Genomic DNA, 13,984 nt, shown 5'->3' with positions numbered 1-13,984 from the left:
CTACACATTTGAATAAGACCTTGTCCTAAAAAGGATTTCCTTCATTCCAACATAAAAAAATTGCACAGGAGTTGTCCTTGTTCCCCAAAATGTGTCAGTTTATTTTATTTAATCTCAGAGTTGGAAGGGACCACCAGCGTCATCTAGTCCAGCCCTCTGCCAGTTCAACAAGCACGTATCCAATCCAATATCCTCAACGAGCTGGTATCCAATCAATACTTAAAAACCTCTTACAAAGAATCCACCACCTCACAAGGAAGACTGTTCCAGTGTCAAACAGAGCTCACCATCAGAAACCTCTTCAAATTTAGACGAAACCTCCTTTTCTGTAGTTGATATCCATTAGTCCGAGTCCTGTCATCCAGTACTATTCAAAACATATCTGACCCAACCTCTGCATGGCATCCCTTTAGGTATCAGTAGGTGACAATGATATCACCTCGCAACCATCTCTTTCACAAAGTAAATATTCTCAGCTCCTTCTCCATCTCCTCATAGAACATGGTCTGCAAACACCTTACCAGCTTCATTTCCCTATTCTGGACTCCTTGCAGGTTATTGACATGCTTCCTAAATTGTTGTACTTCAAACTGAGTATAATACTCTAGGGCAGTGTACAATAGTGTGGCACCGATACCTCACGTGACCTTGACCTTACGCTTTTGCCAATGCAGCCTAAAATTGTGTTAGCCTTTTTTACCACAACATCACAGTGCTGGCTCATTATTAAGCTTATGGTCCATTAGAACCCCTAAATCCTTTTCCCAGATGGTACTACCCAGCCGCGTTTCACCCATCTGATATTTATGTAACTGATTTTTATTACCCAACTAGAACACTTTACGCTTTTTCCTATGGGACTTTATTTTACTTGCCTGGGCCCAGTCCTCCATCCTATCCAAGTCCAGCTGCAACCTATTTCTAGCCTCCAAAGTATTATCTACCCCACCCAGTTTAGTAGCATCCGCAAACTTGATGAGCACATTCTGAACTCCCTAGTCTAAGTCATTCATAAAGATGCTTAATGACACTGGATCCAAAACAACCCTGAGACACCCCATTTGTCCCCTGCCTCCAGGTTTATGGGGAAATACAAACTATCACCCTTTGGGTACGATCCACCTAATAGTAGTCCATGTCTAGTCCATATTTCGCCAACTTTTCAACAACAGCATCATAGGGCACTACGTCAAAAGCTATACTAAAATCCAAGTAGACCGCAGCATTCTCCTGTTCTTCCAAACTAGTAACTTTATTGAAAAAAGAGATCCGATTGGTCAGACATGATTTATTCCTAAGAAAACCATGCTGAGATTTATTTATTATTTTATTTAACTTATTTAACAATCACACCATGTCTCTCCAGATGTTCACAAACTGGCTCATTAATAATCTGTTCTAAAATCTTTCCTGGAATTGATGTGAACACATGAAGCTGCTTTTATACTGAATCAGACCCTTGGTCCATCAATGTCAGTATTTTCTACTCAGATTGGCAGCGGCTCTCCAGGGTCTTAGGTAGAGGTCTTTCACATCACCTACTTCCCTAGTCCCTTTAACTGGAGATGCCAGGGATTGAACCTGGGACCTTCTGCATGCCAAGCAGATGCTCTGCCACGGAGCCACAGCCCTTCCCAAATTATGTGATAATTTCCCTTTTTGTTTTTCATATCATTAGTCAATTTCTGCATTGTCTTCCTCCTTCCCTCTCTTATAATTTTTTCTTGGGTTTGCTCAAATGTAGGCCAAAGCTTGTTTTTACTGCTGAGGCTTGGCCCAGCAACATCTGAGGTAATTAGTGACCTCTGAGCATTTGTAAAAGACCTTTTCTTATCACACAGTAATCATATGCAGTCTTGCATACCCTTCAGACTCCATGCAAAAGCAATTTCCAAGCTGTTTTCTCTTAACAAGACGGCTGTTGGTTAATGCTGCAGTTTGTACCACTACAACATTTAATTACAGTTCACTTCACACCTTTCTCTATGACTCTGCCTCAGGAAAAGGAAGATGTAAATAGGAGAAAATAAGAACTCCTTCCAAAGACCACATGCATATAGCACAGACAATCTGCTGATTGAATTTCTGACTTAATTTATTGGGTGTTACTTAGGCTCAGAAAGGACATAAATAACAGCGCTCTTTTGCAAAAAGTGCTGTCTCGGCTGGGTTGTCTGAGAGCGGAGCCTGTGCTCAGTTGACCGTATTCAATGGATTTTGGTAGAAAAGAGCAGGTTCTAGTCCCTGTTGACAAGTGGATGCCTTGTTAATGACCAGCCTTGGTTATTGCCAGTGGTGGCATGCGAACTGTGTGTCCCATTGCGACCGGGAAGGGGAGGTGTCTTTCTGCAATTTCAAACCAATTGCATGTAGATCAGCGTTAAATGTAACTCGTCTTCATGTGTCCAAAGCAGAGAATGAGCAAAGAACTCTTGGGAAATCATATTTACGATTATGTTTTGTCAAATACATACAGTATTTTCCGGCGTATAAGACGACTGGGCGTATAAGACGACCCCCAACTTTTCAAGCTAAAATATAGAGTTTGGGATATACTCGCCGTATAAGACTACCCTCTCCCATAATACTAGAAGGCGGGGCCATCTGCTCAAGCTGGAGGGGGAGAGATTCAAAACAGAAGTTTTTTTTTTCCCACAACGCTCAGTTAAATGGTGGCCGGGTTCTGAGCCGAGAGCGAGGCGAGTGGGTAGAAGCTCCCAAAGAGAAACCGAGGCACGCTGGGAAGTGTCGTTTGCGCTCTGCCCCGGCCGGGTTCTGAGCCCAGAGCGAGGCGAGTGGGTAGAAACGCCCGTAGAGAAACCGCCTCTAGCAGTCGCAGCCGGGCGGATGATCACCCGTGCAAATCTCCTGCCGCAAAGAGTTTCTCTGACACCATAGGGGTGGGACCTTCTGCACGCCGAGCGGGTGATCTGCCATTGAGCCACGGCCCCTCCCCTATGGGGTCAGAGAAACTCTTTGCAGCAGGAGATTTGCACGGGTGATCATCCGCCCAGCTGCGACTGCTAGAGGCAGTTTCTCTACGGGCTCTTCTACCCACTCGCCTCGCTCTGGGCTCAGAACCCAGCCGGGGCAGAGCGCGAACTACACTTCCCAGCGTGCCAACGCGGAACACGTTTTTGCGCTGTCCCTAGCGGGGACAGGTAGCAGCCGGTGGGGGAGTCTGTCAGGCGCTGATGGGCGGCCGGACGTGCCCAGTGTGCGGCGGCTGCTGCTGCTGCTCCCGCCGAGGCGCGGCTGACGGGTTCGGCTGCTCGGGGCTGCCCAGGCGGGGCCGGGGGTGAGGGGGTGAGGGGGGGCGCTCCGGCCCCGACGACGGCTCCGGCCATGGACGAGCAGGCGGGCCCCGGCGTCTTCTTCAGCAACAACAACAACAACGTGCTGTTGCTGGCTCCGACTCCCAGCTGGGCAGCGAGCCCCCTCGCCGGGCTCACCTCCCCTCCCTCCTCCGGCGGACATGGACATTCTCCAGTCCGGCTCGGAATTCAGCACCCGCCCTTGTACATCCGGCGTATAAGACGACCCCCAACTTTTGAGAGGATTTTCCTGGGTTAAAAAGTCGTCATATGCCGGAAAATACGGTATTTCCAGACATCGTGTTTTTAAGGATTTAGAAATGCCTTCCCTAACTAACGTTATTGTGAAATCAATTTCCCCTCCTTGTAATTTCACAGGTTCCGGCAAGATGTGGGGTAACAGTCCGGGACAGTCTAAAGAAAGCTTTGATGATGCGAGGTCTTATCCCAGAATGCTGTGCTGTTTACCGAATACAAGATGGGTATGGTTTGTATACACTGTACTTTGGGGAGTGGGTGGAAGAATCACTGTAGGCATTGGAGAGTATGAGCCATCAGTAAAAGTAAAGATGAATTCCTCCATAGCTTAGAATAATTTTTTCAGAGCACCTCTGTAGGCAAAGGCTCACCACATAGCCTCTAGAATTAGCTGTAACTTTTTGGAGGTTTTGGGTGTGAATGAAGAATTTGTTCCCTTGCTGGTTAGGATATACTGTATAACCAAGGTCCCCAACTTTGTTGAACCTGTGAGCAAGAAGTCCCCAAGATCATGCCCGCCGACACCTTTCCTTACACCCACCAAGTGTTTTTAGAAGGTGGGTGTGGCCAAGTGGGCCCAGCAGATCTTGCCCAGCAAAACCTCTGACTACTGGAGGTCTGATTTGGCAGTTCAGATTTTGTAAAACTTTGCTGTGGCGAAGGTAAGCTGTGGCAGCCATATTGCGGCTGGCTCCACCTCCTGCGGCAGCCATTTTGTGGCTGTGCCCACCATGCTATGTCAGAATTCCAAAGGTGCCATAGCCTCAAAAGGTCGGGCACCCATGCTGTGAGTACCTTGGGAAGTGAGTGTATAGGTAGTGGGTACCACAACAAAATGGCTGCCAGGGAGGGACCAATCACAGAATGGCTGACCAGTCATAAAACACTGGGAGGTTCCACAAAAGGTTAGAGTGAGACAGCCTCCTGTGATGGGAGGCGATTAATTCGGGATGGATGCTTCATCCGGGCCCAAATGTTGTGCCTCATGGGCTGTTCTGTAGTGCCTCCTGCTCCATTGAGGTGAAGGAAAGCCAGAATTGGCTCTTTTCATTGAAGAAGAAGTGTGTTGGCACCAAGAAATAAGTAGGTACCAGGTTGGGGGCCACTATATATACTGGCTTTTAGTTCTGTGTTATTTCTGTATTTGCAAACCATAGAATTTAAAGCAATGTTTGGCAGTTGTCTTTTTTCACACAAATAGTTTCCATTCTAAGTAATCCCTGTTGGAAGTTACTACTGCAGCATACAAATTGTTTCCATCATTAGTGAAAACTTTGGCTCTAATCTAGTACTGTAACAAAACAAAACAAAAAATGGAGACACTGTCCTTCAGTGTTACTACTCTGAAGATGCCTGCCACAGTTGCTGGCGAAACGTCAGGAAAGAAAATTCCAAGACCACGGTTACACAGCCCGGATAACCTACAAGAACCAATGAACTCTGACCGTAAAAGCCTTCGACAATATTTTAAAACAAAAAAACCTTTTAATTATTGTTTCTGATCGTTTACTTTTTCCCCCAGTGGAAAACTGCCACTCATTTTTAGACCTCAGCAGCCTACTAGTGTTATAGATCTTTTGCCAGGAATGAATTGAGGAAGAGGCTGTAGATCTTTGCTGTATGTACAAGAGTGCTGGAATAAATTGAAAATAACCTTAAGTTAAATTCTTGCTTTTAAAACTCTTTGCTCTGAACAGTGAAAGCCTGAGGAGCAGACTTCTGCTCTATAACCACTGTCCTTTCAGTAACCGATTTTAGATGTTCAGAATTATGATCTGCCTGGATTTGGAGGTTTGGTTAACCTATAAAGGGATTGTTTGCACCGTAGGGAGAAGAAGCCAATTGGTTGGGATACAGACATTTCCTGGCTGACTGGAGAGGAATTACACGTGGAAGTCTTGGAGAACGTGCCTCTCACGACACATAACTTTGTACGTATTTTTATGTAGCGTCGTGGGCTGGTTCAGCTTCACCTGCTCTGTTTTAAAAACTAAATGAGCTTCTAAAAATGCTTTTGTTGGGGGGGAAATGGCACTTTGCCATGGCTTTTAGGCAAACTTTTTCACTACCTGGAAAGCAGGTTGTATTCTACCCTCTGAATGACTGTACTCTTCCGCTGCCATCACAGGTATGGCGTGTCAGTCCCTTTCCCTGTGGACGTTTTCAGAGTCCCTTAAGAGTGTCAGGCACCACCCTGCAAATATATGTGCAATTGTTATGGGCTCACCTCCTTAACACATGACTTCTTCTAGTTGACTGTTGTACATCAGTAGCCCGAATGAACAAAAAAGAACTGTTGCTTCTTTGTGGTATGTATCACATAGCTGGGCTTTGTTCATGCTCAGTTCGTGATGCAGCTGTGACTGTTTTCCATTATGCAAGAGTTTGCCTTCCTGCTCACCTGGAGTTAGTTTTTTGCTCACCATAGGTGAGCAAGCAACGCTGTTACTGTAATATGCCGAATGGAGTACATTGTGTGCAGTATATTTTTTTGAAAGGCAATTGTACCTGTTGTTGAATATGAATAGAACCATCTCGATGTTGTGGGTTACTCAGCAGGCCAGACATGATTAGAGTCCTGCCTCCAGGCAGGAGCTGAACTAGATTACCTTAGTCAGCTTTTGTATCATTGTAGTCCCTAGGCTGAACCTGCAGTTGTGCAAAGAGTTATGTAAATTGTCCTTGATATAGAACAGTTTACTTGACATTGAATAAAGTGTAGTTCTTTAGAAATAGTAACATTTCTCATATGGGAATTTAACAGACTTTCTTTGCGTGTGAGATTCTTAAAAATATAACAATGCATGACAGAGCAGCAGTGATTTATTAGTTAAGTGTCGCTGCATTATAAAGGAATACATAATCCATGGTTCCTTGATGGCTCCGAGCCAGCATGGTGTAGTGGTTAAGAGAACCTAATCTGAAGAACCGAGTGTGATTCCCCACTCCTCCACATGAGTGGTGGACTCTAATCTGGTGAACCAGGTTGGTTTCCCCATTCCTCCACATGACGCCTGCTGGGCGACCTTGGGCTAGTCACAGTTCTCTCCGAACTCTCTCAGCCCCACCTACCTCACAGGGTGCCCGTTGTAGGGAGAGGAAGGGATTGTGATTATAAGCCACTTTGAGACTCCTTTTGGTAGAGAAAAGCGGGGTATAAAAACCAACTCTTCTTCTTAACTGGTGATTCCAGGTTCCAAAGCTGTGCTGAAAGGATCTGTGGTTTTTGATGCTGAAACAGAACCTGACCCAAGAAAACCCAATGCAAGTGGAGGCAGATCTGTAGCTCTGTAGACCAGACTTATTGTATGGAGTTGACTTCTAAAAGAGAAAATTTGTCTTCACCATAGCTTCTTAAAATATGTTGCAACAACTGGAGCTCTAGGAAAATAGTCTCATAAAAAAAAAACTTTCACCTCTGGCCAACGTCGCTTTAAAATGTTTGACTATTCATTTCCTTCCCTTTCCCCTCAACCTTTCAACAACATAAAACAGTTTGTTTTCATATCCTTCCAGTTTAAATCTGTCAAATACCTGTTACGTAAACTGTTAAAAATCTAGACTGTTGGTTACAAGTCTAGACTGTTGGTTAGAAGAAGAATTTAAAACAGTAATCAAGAGGGTATTTTGTTATTACCGTTTGAGTTATGCTGATCAATAAAAGTAAACCTCATTATTGAATAGTCAGCATCCTCTTTAAAAAATATGGGTGACTTAGTGCCCAAATCTTCAAGCAGTTATTGGTCATAATCCTGAACCCCACATGTTGTTAGATATGGCAAGTGCCCTCCTGCGAAAGCTTTATGTAGCCAGTAGTAGGTTAACTACACTTTTGTAAGTATGCAGTTCTTAGGTGCACCTTACTAGATAAGGGAGAGTCAATTTTCTAACAGCCAGATCCTCACCATGTTAACTCAGAAATGTCCATTCAGTTATAATTTAATTTCCACTAAATGTCCTGGGATTGCATGCTAAATTTCATTCATCCCTTCTGTTTTATGGATTTAATTTAAGGAAATTTACTGACCTGAGATCTGTTTTCACTGGGTTATTATAACCTTGTACGTGTGATTGTTGGTTTCTAAACCTGAAGCTCTTTTCTTTCATGTGGTATAAAATGATAAAATGCTTCTAGAAACTTGAAGCCCAAGTTGCTAATCTGAGCGCCTAAAGGCAAGCACTTCACTAGAGGAGACCCTGAGATAACGTCTTCTAGCTTGCTGAAAACTGTGCTGTTGCTGTATAAGCACCAAGGTGCATTGAAAGGTCTGCCTTTAGGCACTTACACTCACACTGAATGTGAGCTAAAGTCTTACTGCTCCCAGCAACAATGAGGTATTCTTCCCTGCCTGATTTAAAGTAGCTAAACATTTGAAAAGAGCTGTTATCTTAGCAATCACAAGGCCTTTAGAAGAATGCTTTTTGTTTAATTGTGACTAAAAATATAGCTTTGAAGGAATTTAAACAGGTCTTCGGTCAGGGACATTTCAGTATAAGTGAGAACAAGATGCCTAGTTTTAGACTTGCCGGACTGGTGTACCTCGTGGTGACTACCTGTCCTTTTTTTGTTGTTGTTGATGCCTCAGGTACGAAAGACATTCTTTACTTTAGCATTCTGCGACTTCTGTCGAAAGCTGCTTTTCCAGGGATTCCGCTGTCAGACTTGTGGATATAAATTTCACCAGCGTTGTAGTACAGAGGTGCCATTGATGTGTGTGAATTATGATCAGCTTGAGTAAGTAATCAGATGTGCCCTATATTTTAATACTTAGATGCCAAAGCGGTAGATGTTTGCAGTTGCCATAGCACTGGAGTGTCTTGCATTAACATAGCAGCAGTGACATTTCCATCCATACCAAGGAGGAAGTAATTCTTGCTGTACTTCCTGTTTGATAAAGATGGGCGTCTGCAATCTATCAAGTGCACAGAGTTACATCAGTACAACTGGTGGTCAGAGAGCACGCCTCTACCTCCCTTGGAATTTTATGTATGGCTCCTGTGCTGCAGTGTGAGCTCTAGTCCCATGATAATCCCATAAACAGACATCCACAGACAAGCAGTCCAAAGAGAGTTGATTTATTGGAAAATCCACAGGTTAACAGAAGCTGAGAATCAAATGGACACTAATGAAAACTACAAGCACAGTACAGGGCATATATGGAAGAGCATAGGGCAAATTGGGGTAGATCTGGATGCCGTGGCAACCCCCCTCCCAGGAGCTGTCAGGAAGGTAGGATTCTACCGGCATTCCCACAGAGTTCAGTCTAAACACGTTGTTTGTAGGGCTATAGCTGGCCTTGGCCAGCAGCTGGAGAAACCACAACATTCCTTTCTCAGGCCATGCCTGACATGCAGGCTCGCTTCATCTCGTCAGATCTTGGAAGCTAAGCAAGGTCAGCCCTGGTTAATACTTGGATGGGAGGCCACCAAGGAAGTCCAGGGTCGCTACGCAGAGGCACGCAATGGCAAAACCACCTTCTAACTACTCTTGCCTTGAAAGCCCTACAGTTGTCACCATAATTTGGCTGCGACTTGACAACACTTTTCACCACCCTGAGCTACATGTGATTATGCTGGCTTTTGCCACATGCTGCGTAATGGTGAACCCAGTTCTGAAACCGAGCTCAACTACTGTGCTTCGGTCAGAAAGTTTCCTTGTTAGGTTCATGCCTCGTGTAACTCAATTGGAGGCCAGTTGTACTGTGGCATGGAGGATTGAGTCAAATTAACCACATAATGTAACCATCATTTTCAGGTGGGTACTCCCCCCCCCCCCAAAACTGCTATTTGATTTGTTGCTGGAAAATGAAACTCTGTGGTAGTTTGTGTGCCTTATGGCAGAATACCTCCCGCTTATTCTTTGCCAGATCTCATAACCAGGCAGTTCCTTTGTAGTGTAGCAAGGTTCTACTTTGACAAAGACTAGCCTTTAGTCTTTATTCAGCTTTAACCGGCCATAAACTGTACACCAAGAAAAAAGTTTTAAGAATTTAAAACAACAGCAAAGAATAATTTAGCCACATCAACCATGCTGGCTTTACAAAAGCCACTCAGAAACCACCTTAATTTGTGGGTATCAAAGCGGCTGAATATTTTAACAACAAAGACGAGTGACATCCTTTAAAGGCCTTCCCCATCTTGCAGAACTTTCATATGTACCATTTCTAAACAGATTTACTGTTTTTCTTCATCTCCATAAAGAGGCTGCACTTTTTAAAATACTGTAGCATCACAACAATTCAGCATTTTAGTACAGAATGCAGATGTTAAGACTTGATGCATGGCTTCTGCAGAGAGCCAGTGTGGTATAGTGGTTAAGAGCGATGGACTCTAATCTGGAGAACTGGGTTTGGTTCTCCACTCCTCCACATGAAGCCTGCTGGGTGACGCTGGGCTAGTCACAGTTATCTCATAGAATCATAGAGTTGGAAGGGACCACCAGGGCCATCAAGTCCAACCCCCTGCACAATACAGGAAATTCACAACTACCTCCCCCCTCCACACCCCTAGTGACCAGAAGATGGCCAAGATGCCCTCCCTCTCATCATCTGCCTAAGGTCACAGAATCAGCATTGCTGACAGATGGCCATCTAAACTCTTCTTAAAAACCTCCAGGGAAGGAGAGCTTACCACCTTCCGAGGAACACTGCATTTGCCTTTTTAGTTACAGCATCACACTCCTGACTCATGTTCAGTGTTTGGTCTACTAAGACCCCAAGATCCTTTTCACACACACTACTGCTCAAGCAAGTCTCCCCCATCCTATAATTATGCATTTGATTTTTTCTATCTAAATGTAGAACTTTACATTTGTCTTTGTTGAAGTGCATTTTATTAGTTCTAGCCCATTTCTCCAGCCTGTCAAGATCATCCTGCATCTTGACTCTGTCTTCTACCATATTTGCTACCCCTCCCAATTTAGTATCATCTGCAAATTTAATAAGCATCCCCTCTGTTCCTTCATCCAAATCATTTATAAAGATGTTGAACAACACAGGGCCCAGCAAACTCTCCAAAATCTCCAAACTCTCTCTGCCTCACCTCCCTCACAAGGTGTCTGTTGTGGGGAGGGGAAGGGAAGGTGATTGCAAGCTGCTTTGAGGCTCCTTAAAAAGGGAGAGAAAAGCGGGGTATAAAAACCAACTCTTTTTCAAATGTCATCCCCGTTACCAAGACCCGTGCCCTCTTATCTCCCAAGTAATATTTTGGCATACTAATCCTGGCTATGAAGTAAGGGGCTCAATTCATATGTCATGAACAAATCTCAGTTTGTTTGTGATGGGCACAAACTTACGTACCAGGCCATTTCATGAGTTCCGTCTCTTCTTCCGTACAACTCCAGTTGGTTATCATGTCCAACCATGGACACCTTAATGAACTGGGGTTTGTTTCTGTGCTAGTTGGATTGCCACATAGTGACAGGAAAGAAAGGAGCACATGAGCCTGGCAGTGAACCAGGTTTTCGCCCAGCGCTCACAAAGAGAGCATTGTGACATCTTGAATTGGGCCCACATGTTCTGCATTCTCCAGCCAGAAACTGTGGGGATGGAGAAATACACGTTATAATGATACCTTAACGCAGGTATGTGTGCCTGAACATCATAGGGACAATTTGCATGTAGTTGATATTTTTGGCAAGTGTATTGTCTGGTGATACTTTTCTTGCACAGAGGGGCAAAGTACTGCTCCAGCCTAGCAGGAAATCAACCCATTCTGACCAATGCACAAAGCAGCTCTTTGGCTAAGTCATCCAAGTCACTGGCTATGATCTCTCTCCCCGTTTTAACTCTGATGCATTTGAGCAATTGTCTTCTGATGCTTTTTTCCTCTTGAACACATTCTAGTTGACCTGATGTTCTTTACCTCTTAATGTTGTCAGACTTCAGGGGGGTTGCCCAAGTCATCTTTATTTTTTGTTCTTGCCTCGCAGCTTGCTGTTTGTCTCCAAGTTCTTTGAACACCACCCAATACCACAGGAGGAGGCCTCCTTAGGAGAGACCACTCTAGCATCTGGATCATACTCATCAGTGGCACCTTCAGATTGTACTGGGTATGACCTTAATCCCTACTGTTGAGTGACAATGTGTTTTCTCATTATGAAATGCCTCAGTTCACTTACTGAATCTGAAGAAGTGAGCTGTGACTCACGAAAGCTCATATCCTGCCAGAAATTTTGTTAGTCTTTAAGGTGCTACTGGACTCTTGCTCTTTTCTACTGATACCAACAGATTAACACGGCTACCCATCATAATCTATATTCCCGAAGGTGTGAAATGTTGAAAGCAACTGATAGTTAGGGGAAAATGAGTCCTTTGAAGCCTCTGAGAGCTTAGAGAGTCCTGTGGGGGGGAAGATTTCCATATTTCTCTCTCCTTCCCCTGATGCTTTGTGTATTCCCAGTTTATCTAAAATGCTTATTAGCCATGTTCTCAAAACAGAGCGGCTTGCAAGACAGAAATAAAATATATAAATACGGTATAAAATCACTAAAAATCTGTAGTCAGTAGTAAGAAACTCAGCAAAATGTCAGCAGGGGCTAAACAGAGCAGCAGCGTAAAAGTACAGTAAAACAGTGCAGCAGGAGCCTTCCATAAAAGCGGTCAAAAAAGAGGGCGTAGGTAGCATTTCACAGTAGACACCGTGGGCAGATATCCACTTGGTGTCTAAGCTACGAAAGGCTAGGTGCTGGGTGGGCTGTGGTGGGGAGAGTTTCCCATCACTGAGGCTTCCACACAGAAACAGCCTCATCTCTGGTTGTCACTTTCAGAAGGTAGGAGGACACAGAACAGGGCCATTCAGCTGTTGAGCAGATTTATCCAGGACAGAGTGGTCCTTCAGCCGTCCCTGTCTCGGGCCTTTTACAGCTTCAGAGGCCAGAGCCAGAACTTGTGCCTGGAAATGAATGGGCAGAACAAGCTTTTTTATAACCCATGCCACCTAGTAACCCTGTTGCCTTGTTCTGCACCATTTGAAATTTCCAAATAGTGCTCAAAGGCAGACTCTTATAGAGGCAACTGAATCTTTCTTGGAACAGAAACAAGTGTTGTCTATTTGGAAAAAGGGCAAAATCCCTTGTGAACATACATGAACACACGAAGCTGCCTTATACTGAATCAGACCCTTGGTCCATCAAAGCCAGTATTGTCTACTCAGACTGGCAGCAGCTCTCCAGGGTCTCAGGCAGAGCTCTTTCACATCACCTGGTTGCCTAGTCCCTTTAACTGGAGATGCCAGGGATTGAACCTGGGATCTTCTGCATGCCAAGCAGATGCTCTACCACTGAGCCACAGCCCCTCCCAGGATTAGTAATGAGAGACCTTGCCATTCGCAGATGAAGAAGGGTTAATTTGCTTCATGCTGGCTAGGATTGGACTAAGTACTTTTCCCCCCTCTCCCCATCGACAGCTTCTTCTAATGTGGGTTCAGATGTATAGATCCACGTACGACCCATTTTCTTCCCACCGTGCAGCAGATTCCAGCAATTGCTACCTAGTGGGGTTGCTTTCAAATTATTGTCTGAAGAGGTCCAGCATACAGTGGTGTCCAGGCCAATCTTTTGGCAAACTGGGACAGTTATTGTTCAACAAGTGGGGCCCTAAAAGTTGTTGCCTTGCAGAGTCTCTTCCGTATAAAAGCAATTAATAGTTCTGTATAAAAGCAATTAAAACATTAACCTCATAGCGGAAGAAACTGGGCTGCTAGTGTACAAACAGGAATGCTTATTAAACACTGAGAAGAAAAGACCCTATAGAGATTCGTGTGCTCAACATCATACCTGTTCTGTTTGTGCCAGAAATTACAGTCTTCATTATAACAGCAAGAGATATCTATTTAGCAGGTTAACTGCATTAAGCACTCCAAAGTTTGAGAGCAGTAATTCCAAATCTACTGTTTATGTCTGTTCTGCTGAAACCCAGCCTTCACTGGGCCTGTTTTCTTTGTGTACCTTAATTGGTGCCATGATTGGGATGTAATTCATTGATGCCATATGCTATCGCATGCCTCACGAGAGAAAACAGGGAAATCGTTTGGATGAAAGCACTTTCTGTGGAATAAACTGGAGATCACTGCAAACTTTAATCCTCTGGTTTTTTTTAACGCTTTGATTTTCTTAGCCCAGCAATTCTCCCTAGTCCTTCTCCTTCAAAATCCATTCCAATACCCCAGCCTTTCCGTCCATCAGACGAAGACCATCGGAATCAGATCGCTCAACGAGATCGTTCCTCGTCTGCTCCCAACGTGCACATCAACACGATAGAACCTGTCAACATTGATGTAAGTTCAGCCTAAGCTTGGTCTTTATAATGAGAGTTATCTGTTTCCCTTTCCTTAGTCCCTTAAGGCAGGGGTGGCCGATGACAGAAGTTCCTGCCTCTCAAATCCATTCTGCCAGCTTTTGCAGCGCAGCCCTG

The 13,984-nt window shown here is 44.4% G+C and overlaps 1 protein-coding gene across 2 annotated transcripts in view; it reads left to right on the top strand.

Annotated features, from left to right (window-relative positions):
- BRAF (B-Raf proto-oncogene, serine/threonine kinase) overlaps positions 1–13,984 on the top strand; it is a 74,835-nt gene that overhangs the window by 34,822 nt on the left and 26,029 nt on the right. For both annotated transcript variants that reach the window (XM_056846174.1, XM_056846172.1), the window contains exons 4-8: positions 3,693–3,796; positions 5,401–5,503; positions 8,159–8,307; positions 11,503–11,622; positions 13,688–13,847. In XM_056846174.1, coding sequence (XP_056702152.1) covers positions 3,693–3,796; positions 5,401–5,503; positions 8,159–8,307; positions 11,503–11,622; positions 13,688–13,847 — 636 coding nt within the window. The remainder of the gene's footprint in view (positions 1–3,692; positions 3,797–5,400; positions 5,504–8,158; positions 8,308–11,502; positions 11,623–13,687; positions 13,848–13,984) is intronic.

This window comes from Euleptes europaea, chromosome 3 (assembly GCF_029931775.1).
Source record: "Euleptes europaea isolate rEulEur1 chromosome 3, rEulEur1.hap1, whole genome shotgun sequence".
In the NCBI taxonomy this organism is placed as follows: Eukaryota; Metazoa; Chordata; class Lepidosauria; order Squamata; family Sphaerodactylidae; genus Euleptes; species Euleptes europaea.
This window is presented reverse-complemented; position numbering and strand designations above follow the sequence as displayed.